The following is a 17,554-nucleotide window of genomic DNA, read 5'->3' on the forward strand; positions in this document are numbered from 1 at the left end:
TAGAATACCTTTTTCCATTCCTGCACTTTTGCAGGAATGTGTCCTTAAAGCTAAAGTGTTAAGTAGGCCGCATATCTATGGCTTTTGCTTTTTTGTCCGTTCGACCACTCTGTCTTGATTGGAGAATTGAGTCCATTTACATTTAATTATTGATAGGTATGAAATTCCCATCACCGTTTTTGTGGTTTTCTGTTTATATTTTTAAAACGTTTATTTCTGAGTGAGAAAGAGACACAGAGCATGAGCAGGGGAGAGGCAGAGAGAGAGAGGGAGACACAGAACCCAAAGCAGGCTCCAGGCTCTGAGCTGTCAGCACAGTGCCCGGCATGGGGCACAACCTCACAAATGGTGAGATCATGACCTGAGCCAAAGTCGGATGTCCAACCGCCTGAGGCACGCAGGCGCCCCTGATGATTTTGAGTAGTGGTATGCTTAAGATTCATCTTCTGTGTATCTACTACAGGTTTTTGCTTTGTGGTTACCAAGGAGCTTACATAAAATGTATGTTTAACAGTCTTTTTAAGCTCCTAACAACTTTGAACATAGACCAATGCTCTGCATTTATACTCTCCCCCCGCCATTTTTTTTTAAAGTAGCCTCCACGTCCAATATGGGACTCAAATTCACAATCGTGAGGTCAAGAGATGTTCTACTGACTGAGCAAGCCGGGTGCCCCGTCCCCCATTTTGGGTTCTTAATACTCATTAGCAAATTATCATATAGTTATTCTTAATACTTTGGTCTCTTAATATTCATCCTAGAGTTGTGATTTACCCAACCTCATACATTAGAGTATTCTGAATTTAACTGTATGTTTACCTTTACCGATGAGTTTTATAGTTTGATAGGTTTTCCTGTTGCTAATTAGCCTGTTTTCATTTCAGCCTGAGGAACTCCCTTTATCATGGAAGGCTGGTCTAGTGGTGCTGAACTCCTTGAACCCTTGCTTGTCTGGTACTCTCTTGGTGTCTCCTTCAGTTCAGAAGCACAACCTTGCAGGTATAGTGTTCTTGGTAGTTTTTTCTTCACCAATTTGAATGTATCATGCCTCTCCCTTCTGGCCTGTGACATTTCTGCTGAAAACCCCACTGCTAGTCTTATGGGGTTTCCCTGTACGTTACAAGGTTTTCTTTTTCTGCTTTAAGACTCTGTCTTTTAATTTTGACACTTCAATTGTAATATGACTCGGAGTGCATTTCTTTAGATTGATATTTTTTGGAACCCTTCAGGCTTCCTGGCTCTCTGACAGGAGGAATTATACTGGCCTCTCTTCCAAGTTGGTTGATCCTTTCTTCTGTTTGATCTAGTCTGCTGTTGAACCCCTGTACTGAATTTTTCAGTTATCGTGTTCAGTGTGATTTGATACTTTTTAATATGTTCTCTTTGTTGAAATTTTCAGTTTGTGTGTTGTTTGGACCTCTCCAAGCATCGATGGAACTTAATTTGAACCCTCAGGTAAGTCACTTTAAGGTCATTTTTAACACTTATTTTCTGAGAGAGTGTGAGCAGGGGAAGGGCAGAAAGAGGGACAGACAGAATCCGAAGCAGGCTCCAGGCTCTGAGCTGTCCGCACAGAGCCCGACACAGGGCTCGAACCCACTAACCGTGAGGTCATGACCTGAGCTGATGTTGGACGCTTAACCGACCGAGCCACCCAGACGCCCCAAAAGAGGAAATGCATCTTTTCAGATGGCTTTGGATGCATGCCGTGTGATGTGGGAACTCCCCTGTAGGCTTTCCTGCTCCCCCCCTGGACAAGGACCTCTGAATGCATCTCTGTCCACATCTTCCCCAGGTAGGTGAAGTTCACCTATCAAAACAGTGAGGAAGGCTAGGACACGGTTGGGGAAAAGGACTTTGCCAAACCTGACTTCACTCATGAACTGTGAGAGCAGGAGCTGAGGCAAAACCGAGTGGGACGCTAAAGGCACCCCAGTTATCATTCTTTAATGGGCTCGTGGCTTTATTTTCATCTCTTAAAAAGTCAAGTTCACAAGGTAAAACTAGAGAAATGAAAAATCGCTCCTCTGCCTTCTAGAGGTTCCAATACTTCGTGGTAGGATTACTGTCATTAACTAAAAGATTGCATGCGATCTTATCTAGACAGGATTTATACTTAGCTAATTGTTCAGGGGACTCCTATAACAATCGCACAAAATGCCACAGAAACAGGAGGTATTAGGGCGTGTGGCAAAGAGCACCCTCATTGGGCTCCTGATGGTTCTCCTGCCGAGCCTAGGGAAGGGTGATGATCCTGAGGTGGCACCTCATTTAGAAAGGCAAGGTCTCAGGGGACAAGAGCTGATGCTCAGAAAGGTCAGGTGAAGAAAATCCAAATGCAGACTCGTGCCAACAGGGAAGTAGTTTCCAGCAGCAGAGCTTAGTTTGTTACTTGGGGTTTTCATTTGACTCTGCTTAGAGAGTACCTGCTGGATCGAGATCTTTTACCATTCCCGCATACATCTCCTTTCAGTAGACTTTGACACTTTGGGTTTGTACAGGAGCCACGGGTGCCCAGACCCTTAGGAAGGATGGTCCTTGTTCTTACTTTCCCCAAACCTGAGCTTCGTGTTAACCCCGTACCTATAATTGCTTTCGTTTGTTGAAGTGTCCGTACTTCACAGAACTCTAGAGCTGTCGGTAGCATTTTCATAGAAACGTGATGTCCATACACATGTGAAATGTCGATGATGCGTACTGTTTAAAAATGACACCGTACTGCAGACACAGAAAGATAGTATTTTATGTATGGTAAAAAGGCAAGTGAGTGAAGCTATACTTTTATTGCATTACTCTTAGTACATCCACAACTATTTCCACCTAAATAGATATTTAAAATAAGCATACACAAGTATTGACTATTATCTACAAATATTTATTGTAACACTTGAATAGAACTACAGGAAGCCCTTGGCACTGATAGAAAATATTGATTCACTGTTAGGTTACAAAAATTTATACATAGCAAAATTTAATGCTCTTTACATAAAAAATATTAGACTACTTAAACAAAACTTTCAAAAATTCTTGGTAATGGCTACCAGAATTAGAAAAGTAAAATTAGGCTGTAGACACTGCCTCTTCTAGAACACTGGACTCTAACAGCACCTCCACTGCTGGAAAAAAAAAATATTGAAGTCTGTCATGCAACAGGAAAACAAAACTAGCTATTCTGGAACAACTGTTCTACACAGAAGAGAGCTTCTCCCAATTAAAGAAAAAAAAAAAAGTCAAGATCCAAATAGGCATTTTTAGGCATTAACAACAACAACAAAAAGAATCCAAATGAAATCTTATCCTTGATGTTCAATTTTAATAGCATCTTGACAAAGGTATGCTTCCTTTCATCTTAAGACATTTCTGCACACGTGTATGTTTTAAAATCCAGGAAACAGCCAAACCACAAGTTAATTCTTAACATGAATATACAGAGTTAATCCTATATTATGCAGCCCCTTTTAAAAGCACGGATGCACCCAACGGTTATATGTATCATTTCATAAAGAGCAACACAAAGTTTACCATCACTAATACCCAATACCTCTAATCACTTAATGTTCTGGAACAGAATGATTTAGAAGGCAAGTTTCTTTTGAAAATGGCTTAAACTCAAGGTGGATTTTTTTTTCTTTTTTTTTCTTTTTTTTTCTTTGCTGAACATCAAACTTTTATTATTCCAGGAATGATTTAGATTTAAAAAAGGAACTAAATACCAACCCTAATTTAAACTACTGAAGTATTCAAGTCTAGAAAAGTAGGAGGTCTGTGGTCTATTTGTAATTCGGTTTTAGATAGTTGGTATGAAACTGTAAACTTGCTATTGAGACCACGTAAAAATGGTTCAGAACGGTGGTCATTTTAATAAGGTAACACTTCTTAATTCAGAAAACAGTTGTGGAACCAAGGGCCATGAGGGATTTGGGGGTCTCCTGTTGTAAAATTAAGTTCTTAGAAATTGAAAACAGATACTCATTAAGGCAGAGCTGACATTTATTCCCCAGGACCGACGACGCCACCTGGGCCGTTGGATTAGAGGAAAGCTATTATAGAATTGACTTTGGAAAGCTTGTCGATGGGCCACAATCCAGCTTCCTCAAGGGTAGGTGTAGCCGAATTAGAGTTATCAGCGTTCTTGAAAAATAGATTTCCGACTGGATCGGGAGAGGAACGGGTCCTGGACTTAAAGGGTAGGGACGGCAGCTAATTGAAACAAAGAGTTCAATCATTAAGACTCACATGATCTCGGAACCCAAATTTAATAAATGTCAGCTGTCAGAAATGGTACTCTAGTCCCTACCCAGGTAAACCCCGCGGACAGAGGGCACACGTGAATTTACGGTCACACTGCTTCGTGCCGGCCCATCGGCGGTCCCGCTCCAGCAGTATGCCACACGCCCGTGGCCTCTCTTGCGCGGGAGGCTTGCTCTACGGCTAAGTGGGAACAGGCCACCTAGCTCAGAAAGCTGAACCATCGTTTTGTCCAAGTGTTGCCTTTTAAAATGGCTAACGTGAAGCCTCCGGTATCTGCGCTAAAGAAAAAGACTGGCCTCCTGGCAGGTGTTCCTAGAAATCCCTCCCAGCAGCTCGAGACAGACAGTGAAGTGTTTGTACCTCTACATTAGTTTGGTGGGGGGTAAGGGGGGGGGGGGCGGGGGACACATCTGGACGGCAGAGCAGCTGTCTGTGGATTTGTCAGAACGGTCACTTCGGCGGCGGTAACGCTCTGGCAAACGTTTATGTGTAAGAATTGAGTTGTTCTTTGGACCGAGACTGGATATCCTGCAGCTCCTGCTCTTCCTTTGCTTTGATATCCTGGCAAGCCTGCATTTTGCTGGCGTCCTTTAAGTAAGCCCAGTTAGAAGACAGTATCATGAGGAAGTGGATCTGGAAGAGAAGGGTGCGCATGATGGCTAGTGAGCATGGCAGAAGGCAAAGCGAGCTGCGAGGCAGGTTAGACGCTCCCGACTGTAAAAAGGGAGAGGGTTATTCTGCATTAATACTCGTTGTGCGAGCAGAGCCGGCGGAGCCCGGCAGCGAGCTCCACGAGGACGCTTACGAGTAAGAGGCGGAAGGAGAGTTAGTATACCAACGTGATGAACTGGAAAACATGGCCCAAGTTGCTGTTAAGAAAAAGCAAACAGGAAGCAGGAGGTGTGTGTGTGTGTGGTGGTGGGACCGTGGGGGGAGGGGGGGGGAGTCATTTTAAAAACTCGTGCAGACGTTCAGAAACACGGCGTGTGCGGAGTTGGAAATAAGTGTAGTGCAAGGTTCTAGCTTGTCGGTGGCTAAAAACCAGTTCCCCAGAGGCCTAAAAGTGAACGATGTGTATTTTGAGTAGATGCGAAACTACACACGTAACACGGAAAACTTACGCGAATGTCAAAACCAATAGAATTAGGAACTAGACGCAAACAAGCATGCGGTCCGTGTTAACATGTTTTGAGCCAGGAAGCTACCTTTTCCGTTGGGTCACGGCCCTTCCTGCCTGTCACAGAATGGAAGAATCCTCATCCTTGACACTTCATGTAGCAAACACTTCTTTCCCACCTAGTTTCCTGGTCTTCCCTGCAAAATCTACACCTCGAGTTCCTCCTCTCTCCTGTTCAACGTAGCAGAGGCTTTCCGACGGCAGGCACGATTGCTCTTGCCGTTAAAATCTTACGTGCGGGTTGAGAGCGGGCTACGAGGAGTCGGTCACTGCTCGCCAAAACACAGGGGCAAGGTTACCCATCCTGTGCCTCTGCAAGGGAGGGCTGTGGTGTGCGGAAAGAAGAACCCTCCCCCCCCCCCCCGGTAGAAACCTCTAGCTGACTTACTTGAGGGGCACGTATGGGGCAGTGAACCGGGGAATCAGCAAAAAATTTTGTAATCAACTTTACAATAGGTCCTTTTTTTTTTTTTTTCCAGAGTCTAACACAACAAAACGCAGATCAGAACGGATCTGTCTTCCATCTCCTGTGGAGCACTCCTGTTGGTTATCAAGCAAGCAAAAATAACGGAAAATGCAGGTATTACAGAGTGTTAATACTTCACTTAGAGATACCCCTCAAAGGTCAAGAAAATTCTTTTTTTTTTTTTTTTTTTTTTTTTACCGGATGCTCACCCAATGCCAGTAAATCACTGAATCCTTTTCACACCGTGGAAATAAGCCAGATCTCATGGTTTTGTAATTCACTTAGGGTGAGGCATGTTATTAATCTACAAGGCAAAGTGAGTCGACTAAAGCTATGTACAAATGACTGTAGCAAAACGGTAGCATCTGACTCTGCTTTCATCTGGGGGGGGGAGGGGGGGGTCAGTGATCTTTCAGGCTACCGCGCAGAGCTGTCTAAAGCTCCTTGTTGGACTTAGGCAATTTAGAATTTAGTGCAGCAGTCTTCCCGACTCTTAAACTTCAAAACAGCATAGTTATATGTAGTAGCCATCATGTAGATCAGCTGGTGGGAGAGAACAAACAGGACAGTGAGATACAGGTGGTCAGGGCCGGTGCCCGCTCCGGCCCCGGGGCTTTCTTTGTCCCCCATTTGTCACCACACAGCTTTTCCTGCATGCCACCCCCCCCCCCCTTCTTGTACACACCACCGGTCCTCACCTCCGCCCTCAGTACCTTTATTAGGAAGACTTGGCTGGGTCCGCAGCCTGCCGCTGGAAGCTAAAGGCCCTGTTTCCCCTCATCTCCCCCCACCCTGCCTCCTCCACGCCACTTAGTCCTCTTTGTGCCTGTGCCTCTGCAAGAGAACAGGTGGCCAGCGTGATTTTAACAGGCCCTTCTGAGGTTTCAGGGGCTCCAAAGAGCACGTGACGTTTCCTTCCTGCTCCCCGCATCTTAGATTTCTTGAAATCACAAAGCAGGCCCTCGGGCATTACACCCGGATGTGCGCACGTACACGCAAACATGCAGTAGGCTTGCGCCCCCACAAGATTTGCAGGGTCCCTATCTGCAACTCTCCTCCCATGCTAAAGTGACTCTGTAACCCCCCAAATCACTGCTCGGGGCACTTTCACAGGCACCGGTGGGCAGGCCGCACCGGGGTGATGACGGGGTCTCCCGACTGTCGTCGACCGAGGCACCACGCTGCGTGCTTTCCTGGTTCAGACCGTACACGAGTGTCCTTTCTGCGGGCGAGTTCCTGCCGGGTTTTTTTGGGGTTTTTTTTTGGCTTTTTGTGATTTTGCTGTGCACCTGTTTGCTAACCGCCGTGCCGAATGAAGTGTTCTCGAAAGTCTCGAGCCAGCAAGAGGGCCCCGAGGTGCCACCCGAGCTTCGGTCAGGGAGGAGTGGTACTGTGGTTCAGTGATAATCAGTATATACCAAATAACTGTCTTTAAACAGAAACTCCTAAAACAAGGTCACGTGTTCATCAGCTGGCCGAAAGCGAACCCCCGGTCTCCCCGCAGAACAGGGGCTCAGTGTTTAAGGAGACTTGACAAGAACATCAGTACGTGCATCTATGTGTATGTATACGCATTTCCGGTTGGAAGTTAACCTTTCCTGGCAAAGAAATCAGTAAATGCCTCACGTGCAAGCACGCGCTAGGCCAGCCCAGGTGTCTTGTCCCCACAGAATCCAAATTCCACTACCCTCCAGCAGTGCTGCGTCCCCGAGTTGTCTGCCAGAAGGGAAAGCCAGGAGCTAGACTAGGCCAGCCCGGGGCCCGATACTCACCAGGGCGATGACGGTGGCACCGGCTCCGGCGCAGGCCACAATGAACAGGTGATAGGACACGTAGAACTAGAAAAGAACAGGGCACCGTGTGAGCACTGTATGTGGAAGGACGGGGCCTCTGCCCGTTCGTTCTCCTCGATGGGCAGTGGCCAGACTCCGTGCCAGCGTGCACGGGTCTGGGTCATAGCCCGGCCGCGCCCTCCACTAGTCTAACCTCAGTAGCTGGGCCTCCACCGGGAGTGGAATTGCCCTCCGGGACTGCCCCGTGGAGCCATGTTTAAGAACCCCTGCTCGGAGCCAGTATGGACCTTACATACTGGCTAACGATGGAGGCAGGGGCCGATGCCAGGAGTCTCTTAAATATGCAAGCTCCCACTCGTGCATTTAAGAATGTTCTTTTATAGACAGTTATAAACCGATGCCTAAAGAATATTCTGAGGTCTGCTTTTAAACCAAAGCGGGTTAGGGCGCCTGGGTGGCGCAGTCGGTTAAGCGTCCGACTTCAGCCAGGTCACCATCTCACAGTCCGTGAGTTCGAGCCCCGCGTCAGGCTCTGGGCTGATGGCTCAGAGCCTGGAGCCTGTTTCCGATTCTGTGTCTCCTTCTCTCTCTGCCCCTCCCCTGTTCATGCTCTGTCTCTCTCTGTCCCAAAAATAAATAAACATTGAAAAAAAAAATTTTAAACCAAAGCGGGTTAGAATTTATTTACTGCCAGTTAAGGCTGAACAAGAGATGAACTGTGACTAGATTGATAGAAATTGGGCTTAGATACACGTTCAAGGGAATCTTTTCGGTGGAAATTAATTTGCATTTGTTCTGTGATAAATGTCCTACTCTGAAAAACCAAGTGAAGGTGAAAGAAGGCTGTGGCATGTATTTCCAGATGTGCAGGATTCAAATTCTCGCCCAGAGAGCTCTCTGTCCATTTCCCACGGTCCAGCCCGCTAGGTGAGGATCCTTACCGTTTTCTAGGTCACAAATGGCCGAGTGCTGGTGATTACGTACAAGGCCGTCTACAAAAAGCTCTCCTTCCTAGCATTTGCACTGGCTCTTGCTTTATCTACAGCCAAGAGCCCTTTCCTCAGCCTGCTTTGCCAGGTGACTGCTCTAGGCCCCCTGCCGGGGAAGGGTTTACCTCATTGGTGTTGCAGATGTTCTCCAGGGCAGAGCCACAGATTTTTCCTGGGAAAGCATTCCAAGGGATGATACCTGTGAAGTGAATCCCAACACAACGTTCGTCATTATCAGCGCACACGGCAGTGCCCCGGGCTCTCGATGGTCCTCACCACTTGGGTTCCAGTTAGAAGGTAATCAATCATCCACTCTGTTCTTCATCGACACTTGCCCTGTCTGCCCTCGGCAGACCAGGCTTTTTAGAATCAATAGCAAGTCCTCCTTGGACAGGAGGACCAGAGCAAAGTCAAGTAGGCCTGAATTGGTTTTCCCTCCAAATTATGCTTTGTTTAGTTGCACCGGTATCTGTAAAACCTGATTTCCAAAGCTGTTTGCCCTAGTACCCACGGATGAACTCTAGTTAAACAGCTGGAGGACAGCCACCCTCGTGAAGCATTTCCTTCCTGGTCTGTTGGACTTGTTACTGAAGTCCTGAAATGGAGAGTCGGTACACCGAGTTTCAAGGCAGTTATTTGTTATGTAATTTGGATTTTGTAGGTCTTTTACAATTGCATTTTACAGTGGTATTAAAAATCCAATTGGAAATTTAAGAAAGGGACACCCCGTGGAGTCTACACCAATTACTGTGTGCCTCTCACTATAACCTTGACCCTTCCCTGCCATGACACGGCCCCTTGGGTTACTGTTCTGTTCGCTGTCACGTAGTAAGCACATGCTTTTAAATAGGAACGTTACTCTTCTTCTCCCAGGAAGGAAGGAAGGATTTTTGAAAAAGTTGCTGATTTCTTCCCTTCTTGCCATGGGCCACGAATCAGTCTTCATACTTCAGGGGAAGGGGAAAAGACAAGTCTCCACAGTGCTTTCATATACAGAACATTGAAAAATATCACTGAGGGCCAAAAAGTTTTAGGGAAAGTATTTACTAAGGCAATGATAGACCTCTATTTACAAATCCTCTTTACACTCTGTTTTCAAACCCTCAGCAGGACCAGTGTGGGGGAACCTTGGTCTTTGTGAAAAAAGAGTAGTGCAGTGGGCAGTGCTGGGCAAGCTTCTGGTTATGTTGGAAGGAAAGATGTTGAAGCCCGGCCCCATGGGAAAAACAAGCAGCACAAATGAAATGGTCCTCTCTCCCCGGCAATCTTCACTGCAGTTTTAATGAAAAGTTCTTTCTCCCCCCCCCCCCCCCCCCCCCATCTCGCGGTTTCTGCCAAGAACAGGATTTCCTACCATCTCGGCTAAGAAGCACTAATTAAACTCCTTACTTAGGAGGCCGCCTCTCAATTTCATTGACAGGAGGGGCAAGGGCGCCTTCTGGGGCTTGGCAAAATGACCCAGCCTTAGCTGCCTGCTGGGAGGATCCCATTCATTAGAAAATAGGCTTCAAGGGGTTTCCAACCACCGGCTTTGACAGAGTTCAGTCTGGTGACTTTAAAGTACGTCTGGATTTTATGTTGTTTTCCAGTACAGATAAAGGTTAGTCGTCTTTAGAAGACCGGATCTGAAGAGTGGGCCACAGCAATTAATTGGACTGCAGTGTCTATGCAATATTTTGGATGGAAAGGGGAGCGGTACAAAACGGGAAACAACTTGAAAAACAAGTCTGTAGCCTTTTGAGATCCAGGAGTGTTTTCTGATCATAACACACAGCTCCTTTATAAAGCAGTTGGAAAAGGTTCTGTCGCCACATAACCAAAATTTGAACTACAACTAAGAGCCTAAGTGAGGTTTCCCTCCAGAAAACAGAGCACAGGTTATACGAGGAGAAGAGTAAATGAAACCGATCACGATGATTAAAAAGACGGCCCTATAAAATTAAGGTCCAGGCCTAGGCCCAAGAGGAGAAAGGGTCGTCTTGGGCGTTAGAAGGAAGTACCGTATTGCCGGATATCCACGCAGATCTGCTCCACGCCGGCCGTGCCGTTGGTCTGGGGGGACCTGATGACTTCGCAAGTTGACCATATGTTGTAGAACATAAACACGGGCACCGCAGAGAAACCAAACACGCCGAGCCAGGCCACTCCCAGCACGTAGGTGAGGAAAACGAACTGAACCGAGGAGAAGGAGAAAGAATCATCAGTGACCCGGGCAGCGTGCAGGCCCCGGGAGGAATGCTCACGGAGTTGGGGCCGGATACCGGACCTGTGGGATGCATTCCCGGCACCGCCTGGGCCCCCGGAACGACAAGGCAAAGTGAGGGGGGGGGGGAGAAGGAGGGCTGGGGCAGGGTGGGCACGCTCTCCAGAGCTAGAGGACGGAGAATGTTACTGCCCAAAGCCACCACCACCGCGACTGTTCAGGGCCCTGGCTTCCCTAACGAGGACAGGAGACGCCCGGAGGTGATCTCCCTTGTCCGAGATTCCAGAGCCAATCCGAGCACCAGGTACAAGGCCATCCCTAAGTATCGGTTCCACACTTACCATGGGAGAGCGGTGGAGGCTTGGGCAGGCCCCTGAATTCTAAGCTATCAGTTTCTCAAAAACTGCCTTTATTTCACACAACATATGGGCAGTCACTCACCAGTGCTACAGCTACAGGAAGCCCTTTCTCAAAAGGAAGCTGCTAGGTTCAAGATCCTGCGAATTCACTAAAAGCGTGAAGTGTTTGAACCTTTAAAATAGCCTTGAGCACAAACTTCATGCACAGAAGATAAAATTCTCATTTCCCTCTACTTTCCTTCCTAACCTGCCTTGACTACCAGTTTTCAGAGAACTTTGAGAGGCTGTTCCAAAAATGTCATGTCCCGGTATTCATATTTTCAGAATGCGCACCCACGGAGCTCGTGGGCAACGGTTTAGAATTCTAATTTGGCTTTTATTTTTTTAAGCCGATGCTGAAGACCCAAAGCTTCCCTCTGCAGGAACAGAGGTGGCTGAGCCCCGATCAGCCTGGGGGGCCAGCTCCTGCTGGTCCCAAACCCCTGAAACTGCGGAAATAAGTCACTCTTATTCAAGGGCGTTTCTACCATCAGGAACATTTGCATTTCTAAAGAGATCCAAAGAAGCCGATTTCAGCAGTTTCAGTGCTCCCGGATGGGCTACTCCCGACTAGGCTTCCTTTTCTTACCCTTCCCAAGAATACTTTCTTTCTAGTAACACCACAGAGACTTGTAAAAGGGCTGGGGGTTCCTGGCTTGGTTAATCTTTCAGCTGTGGTCTGGACTCCAAAAGGTAGGCCAGGGCCCGGGGGCCAGCGCCCCCTCGCGGCCCGTTCCCGTCATGGCGGCCTGAAGCGGGCAGAGTCGCTTTCTCAGTGCCCCAGGCCTTCTAGGGAACCAAAGGCAGCTTTGCAGGCCCCGGCTTCCAGGTGGGTGGAGCACATTGAGCTTCTGCACCTCACCCGCCATGTGGGCTCCAGCTGTCATCAGGCCTCCCCGTCACCGCCGACTTCTTGACATGCCCCAAGGCAGGGCCGTTCCACGATCTGCTTGAATGTACAGTCAGACCCCCGCGGTCCTGTGGTTACGCTCCCGACCACCACCATCCAGCAAACATCACAATCAAGCGAGTCAAATTAATTTTCTGGCTCCCCAGCGCATATAAAAGTCACACTGTAGGCTGCGGAGTGTGCAACAGCATGATGCCTTGAAAAGGTACATACCTCAATAAACTTATACTTGAGTGCTAACCATCATCTGAGCTCTTTCAGGGATTCCAGCCCGCTGACCCTGGCCGAGGTCTTGGTCTTCGATAGGCTGGCAAGGCGTTTGAGCCCCGAGCCCACGGGCCACCCCATGTAAGGACTTCGGGAGCACTCAGTCCCCAACGTGTCCATCAGCCAGATGTGCCCTAGGTCCCGGCAGAGACTGCACCCCTTTATTTCTGAAACTTGAGGGATATAAGGGAGGGGGCAGCTGACCAAAGTCCCCCACTTTTCTGTTGATTTTAGAAAAAAGACGGTCAGGAGCCTAGAGGAAAAAGCATTTCCTTCCCCAAAGTAACCATTCCCCTGACTTGTATAGCACTCACCTACTATTACTATTTTTAAATAACAGGTTTACCGAGATAGAACTTCCCCCGTGAGTTGTAAATCCATTTACTCTCAGGGCACCCGCGTGGTTCAGTCAGTTGAGCAACCTCCTCTTGAGTGTGGCTCAGGTCACGATCCCAGGGTTGTGACAGTGAGCCCATCGGGCTCTGCACTGAGAGTGGAGCCTGCTTGGGATTCTCCCCCTCTCCCCCTCGGCCTCCTGCTCTGTGCTCTCTAAAAAAAATAAAACCCCCACAACTCATTTAGGCCCTTGTTCTGTGAACCTAACGTGAAACAGCCACCCTGAGGGGCGCCCGGGTGGCTCAGTCACTTAAGCATCTGACTTCGGAAAGAGTAAAGGGGCACAGACAGGGCTCGGACTCCCGCAGGACTGGTGTCCACACTGGTATCACCTCTGGCAGCCCTGCCCTGAGACTGTGACAGTGATGGCCCGGTCTCAGTCGTGCTGCAGGAATTAGGGACCGGCCGGGCCCCTGATGCAGCACAGGCCGGGGCAGAACCAGAGGGGCTGCCTCAGAAACTTCCAGAGCTCACCGAGTAAGAGATGCCAGCCGCAGGTGCCACTTGCCATAGGCCGTGGGCCCCGAGCACAGGAGCATAGCAAGAGTGACTCGGAGGTTGGACCTGAGGTTTTAACAAGCTGCACCCTTGGCGGAGGGGGGGGGCTCTCCTTGGGCCCCATGACATTCCTTACTTCCCTGGTGGTGGTGCCTCCTTTGCTTGGGTCTTCCCGGTAGACCGGGCTGTGCCCCACGGATCTTTTCCCCTAAAACCTCGGTGTCACCTTGTCCGTGCCTGCCACAAGTCTGTCAGCGTCGGCCCCAGTGTTCCCAGAAACCCCAGCCCAAGTTCCTCGGTGACACACTAGGTGACTGCCCGTGGACACCAGCAACGGTCTGACACCGAAAGAACAAGCAGCCTCCTCGACGGGCCGCCAGGCCAGAGACCTGGCGCTCATTCCCTCCTGTCACGCTTAGTCCCACACACCAACCCTAGCGTTTGGCTTGCCCCCACTCCGAAGGTGTCCCCCGTCCCCGGAGCCTAGCTGGGATCCCTGCCGCTCGTCACAGCCTCACACTGGCCTCTCTCTCTCCCTCCCTGCCATCCGCTGTGCTCTCCTTCCTGAGTGGGAGCCTCCCACTCCCCGCCCCTCTTTGTCACCTTTGTTCGTAGCCAGGCACTCCGGGCCTTTGCGATCTGGTCTGTCCCGTCCCCCTGCAGCTGTCGTTTCCTTCCTTCTTCACTAGACCCTTCTGGTCCGGCAGGGGCACACTCCTGGCTCCCAGGAGCACCCCGCTCTTTTCTGGGCCTCGGCCCTGCCCCTGCTGGTTCCCAATCCCCCCACCTGAGCTGGCCACAGAGCCCCCCCCCCCCTTACTGTGCGGGCAGCATCGATGCCCCACTGCCTTGTGCTCCTGTCTGGATTTCTGTCCCTGGCCTGTTTGGCAAAGGACTCTGAAACTTGCCAGGAACCAAGGGCCAGACAGGGAAGCAGCAGGGACGGTGCATCTCAGTAGTTTCCTTAGGACCAAGGTCGCTCCTGGGATGAGCAGTGGCTGTGGCCACCCAGGGTAAGACGGGGCCTCCGCACCGTGCCACGGGGCACACACCTGCTCACGGGGAAATACGCTACAAGCTGTGGTCCTCCGAGGAGGAAGGAGGGTTTTTCTGACTGCTGGGCCCCCCCTGGCATCTGAAGCCAGACCGTACATCCTCTCTTCAGCGAGACCAGAAATTTCCGTCAGCGCCCAGACTCCAGGGAGATGCTTGATGTGAACGCACCATTTACGAACTCAACGTGCCCCACATCCGACTCCATACGTGCCTCTTCCTTCCCAGCCTCTCTGCCCACCACTGAGTTTCCTTTGGTGACGCGGCCCTTTGTCAGCCTGTCTTTTAACGAGCTCTTAAGCTCTGTCCTCCTCCAGACCAGAGGCCGGCAAACGCCGGCAAGAGGCCGGACGGGGGACAGTTTAGGCCCCGAGGGCCACATACCGGCTCGGTCTCAACTCTTGAGCTCTGCCGGGAGAGCGTGAAAGCAGCCACCGACGGCGTGGATGTGGCCGGGTGCCCATCATACGACGCTCACCAAAACGTGAATCTGACATCATTTCCATGGATAATTTTCCCCACCAAGTTAAGGACACATAGCCATTCTTAGCTCGTGGGCTGCACGAAAACAGATGGCAGGCCAGATTGGCCCCACGGGCTGGCGTTTGCTGCGAGCTTCTTGAGGACAAGAGCCTGTGACTAGCAAATACCCCGCCAGGTGCTTGGGAGGAGCAGTGCCGGGGACTTCCAAGGAATCGCGACAGTTGATCCCGGCACACAGTCTTTAGGGCCACAGTCCGTGTTCCAAGACAAACGCAAGGGGGCGCGGAGACAACATGGCAGTTCCCTCCTTTCACAGTGAGAACTTTCTATCTGAAAAAACCACCAGGGCCCTGACGGCCTGTATATTCATAAGGGAAATGCTTGGTGCTGCGGCAGCAGGCGTTAATCATCACCAAGAATGAGATGTTGGAAATTGTTCCATCTCTGCAACTCTAGGATGTACGAACAACATCCGTGTCGCGGACGCTCCGTCCACCCGCCATCGGCTCATAGCTTTGACCAAATACAAAGGGAGGCACAGGGGCGTGGCCCTGCTTGTGGGTCACATAACCAGAGGCTCGTACTCACCATCCCACTGATGCACCGGCCGCAGGCGGTTGTCTTAAATTCGCCGTGCAGCTCCTTCACGGCGCTGGTGGTGTAGAAGCCTTCTGCCAGCAGAATGATCCCATACAAGAAGAAGAAGGACGCGATCCCGTAGATGACATACTGCACCAGTTGTATTCTGCGGAAAGGAAGGCGAGATCCAGAAAAGGGAAGTGGACCACGGGGCGAGGGCAAGATGTTTGTGCCACCGGAGGGCGACCACGACGGTGGTCAGGTCCCGTGACCCCTCCCATCCCAGCGACGGCTGCCGTGGGCTCATGCGGCATTCCAGGCCGGCCTCCCTGCCCGCGCCACAGCAACCTGGGCCTCTCTCCCAAGGTGGGCCCAAGGGTCAGATGGACAACCTCTCCAGGCAAGGGAGAAGTCTGCCTGGTCAAGGGCAGAGGCCCAGCTGTCATCTTTTAATATGCCCCAAGTCCTGTGCCGTGAGGATCAGAATCCTCATTGGGCGCGTAAGGACACACAGGCATCGACTGCGAAGTTAAGTGACTCCTCCAAGGACACGCAGGGAGGGGCAGAGCCAGTCTCTGAACTCTGCTCTAAGGACCGCAAGTTCTTTCCGCCATAGCAAAACACCTCCCCACCAGGCCTAGTGCTTCTTGGGACTTTAAGAGCCATCGACTGGGATCACTAGCTAGTTAGATCGGTGTACGGCTCCCAGGATCAGTTTTGGTAGGTATTTCTTGGACTTCCTTGCACACAGCTGACACTCAGGGAGCGCCTTGTCCTGGCTGGGGGTCCTTGCCACCTCCCCCACCCCCACACATTCCTGTGGATGTCATTTGCGAACACGGAACAAAACAAAAGACAAAGAAGAAAATTTCCCACATCACTGGAAGGACTCTTCCAACATCATTCCATTATTGTTCAATAAAACTGCCTGCCTTTTGCAGCTGGGAGAGAAGCTGCTTATGGTCACAAGACGCCTAAACGTGCGGTGAGACTTTGGCAGTCAAGGAAAGAGCAAGACTGCACTGAAGGAAATGGAGAAAAGGAGAGTCTCTGCAGGGGGCTGCTGGGCCTCCACTGAAAATTCCAGAATGGGCAGCCAGAGACTTGGGGCTAAAGCCCTGAAACGTCCCCTTTTCTGCATCAGAGGATGCTCTGGGATTCGTTCTCCTGGAGGAGGAAGAACACTGCCCCTGCACGCTGAGAGTTGGGGCAAGTCAACAGGGTCCCTCGCACTCGGGGACGGTCCTTTCCCGCAAGGACCCCGGACGGCATCGCTACTTAGGAGCTAGGGAGACGGTCTCTGGAGTGACCACCTTGCCACAGCCACCACGTGCACGGCTTGTGTGTGTGTGTGTGTGTGTGTGTGTGTGTGTGTGGAGTCCTGTGTGTCCCCCTTGCAGTCCCCGGACGCCCCTGGGGCCAAACGCTCACTGCCTACTTGGCCCTTTCCTTTTTTCCTCCTCTCATGCGCTTTTTTTCCATCTGCCTGCAAGGAAGCTTGAAGGAAAGCATCCGTTTCCTGCCAGGAGAGCTCACTGGTCTTTTCGAAACCATCACGGGGTAGTTGCACTTGAAATCCGTCTCCAAGGGGAAGCGGGTACTTACACCTCGCTCAGCAAGGCATGGTCGCTGGTGTTGGTGGAGAAGTGTTGCTCGAGAATCGCCACGGTGCCCGCGAGGGCCACGTGCCCACAGCCACAGAACAAGGCGACCCCAGAGAAGCAGAGGATGGTGGCCACCAGAGAGGCGTAGGGGACTCCTCCCAGACACTTGATGCAGCATTCAAAGCAGCCTGGACCCAAAGGAGAGAAAACGCAGCGGTTACGGCACGACGCCTCGGTCTTCATCGCTACCGCACCTCCGCAGAGACGCGCTACCGTGCCCGTCTCCCCTCGCATGCTCTGTGCCTAACAGCTCAACGGGCCAAGGGCCAGCGGGGTCGTGCCCCGCTCTGTGCTGAGCACCCTGGGGCTCCGAGAGGGAACGTAGCTTAATTTGCTCGGGGTGAGCACAGAGCGACCAACCGACAAACGTTCTGGAGTAACTCCCGATTCTAGACCTTCCTCGTTGACCTGGGGCGGGCAGGGCAGG

General features: G+C 50.6%; 1 protein-coding gene across 5 annotated transcripts in view; it reads right to left on the minus strand.

Moving 5' to 3' along the window:
• Positions 1-2,719: 2,719 nt before the first annotated feature.
• GPM6B (glycoprotein M6B) overlaps positions 2,720-17,554 on the minus strand; it is a 147,140-nt gene continuing 132,305 nt past the window's right edge. For 3 of the 5 annotated variants that reach the window (XM_043570741.1, XM_043570737.1, XM_043570739.1), the window contains 6 exons: positions 17,069-17,255; positions 15,473-15,629; positions 10,677-10,848; positions 8,802-8,875; positions 7,667-7,732; positions 2,720-4,884 (listed from right to left, as the gene is read on the minus strand). In XM_043570741.1, the coding sequence (XP_043426676.1) occupies positions 4,735-4,884; positions 7,667-7,732; positions 8,802-8,875; positions 10,677-10,848; positions 15,473-15,629; positions 17,069-17,255 (806 nt within the window). In that variant the 3' untranslated portion in view covers positions 2,720-4,734. Of the gene's footprint in view, positions 4,885-5,974; positions 6,438-7,666; positions 7,733-8,801; positions 8,876-10,676; positions 10,849-15,472; positions 15,630-17,068; positions 17,256-17,554 lie in introns of those variants that run through there. The other 2 variants (XM_043570738.1, XM_043570740.1) reach the window with 1 other exon arrangement.

The sequence above is a fragment of the Prionailurus bengalensis genome, chromosome X (genome assembly GCF_016509475.1).
Source record: "Prionailurus bengalensis isolate Pbe53 chromosome X, Fcat_Pben_1.1_paternal_pri, whole genome shotgun sequence".
Classification (NCBI taxonomy): domain Eukaryota; kingdom Metazoa; phylum Chordata; class Mammalia; order Carnivora; family Felidae; genus Prionailurus; species Prionailurus bengalensis.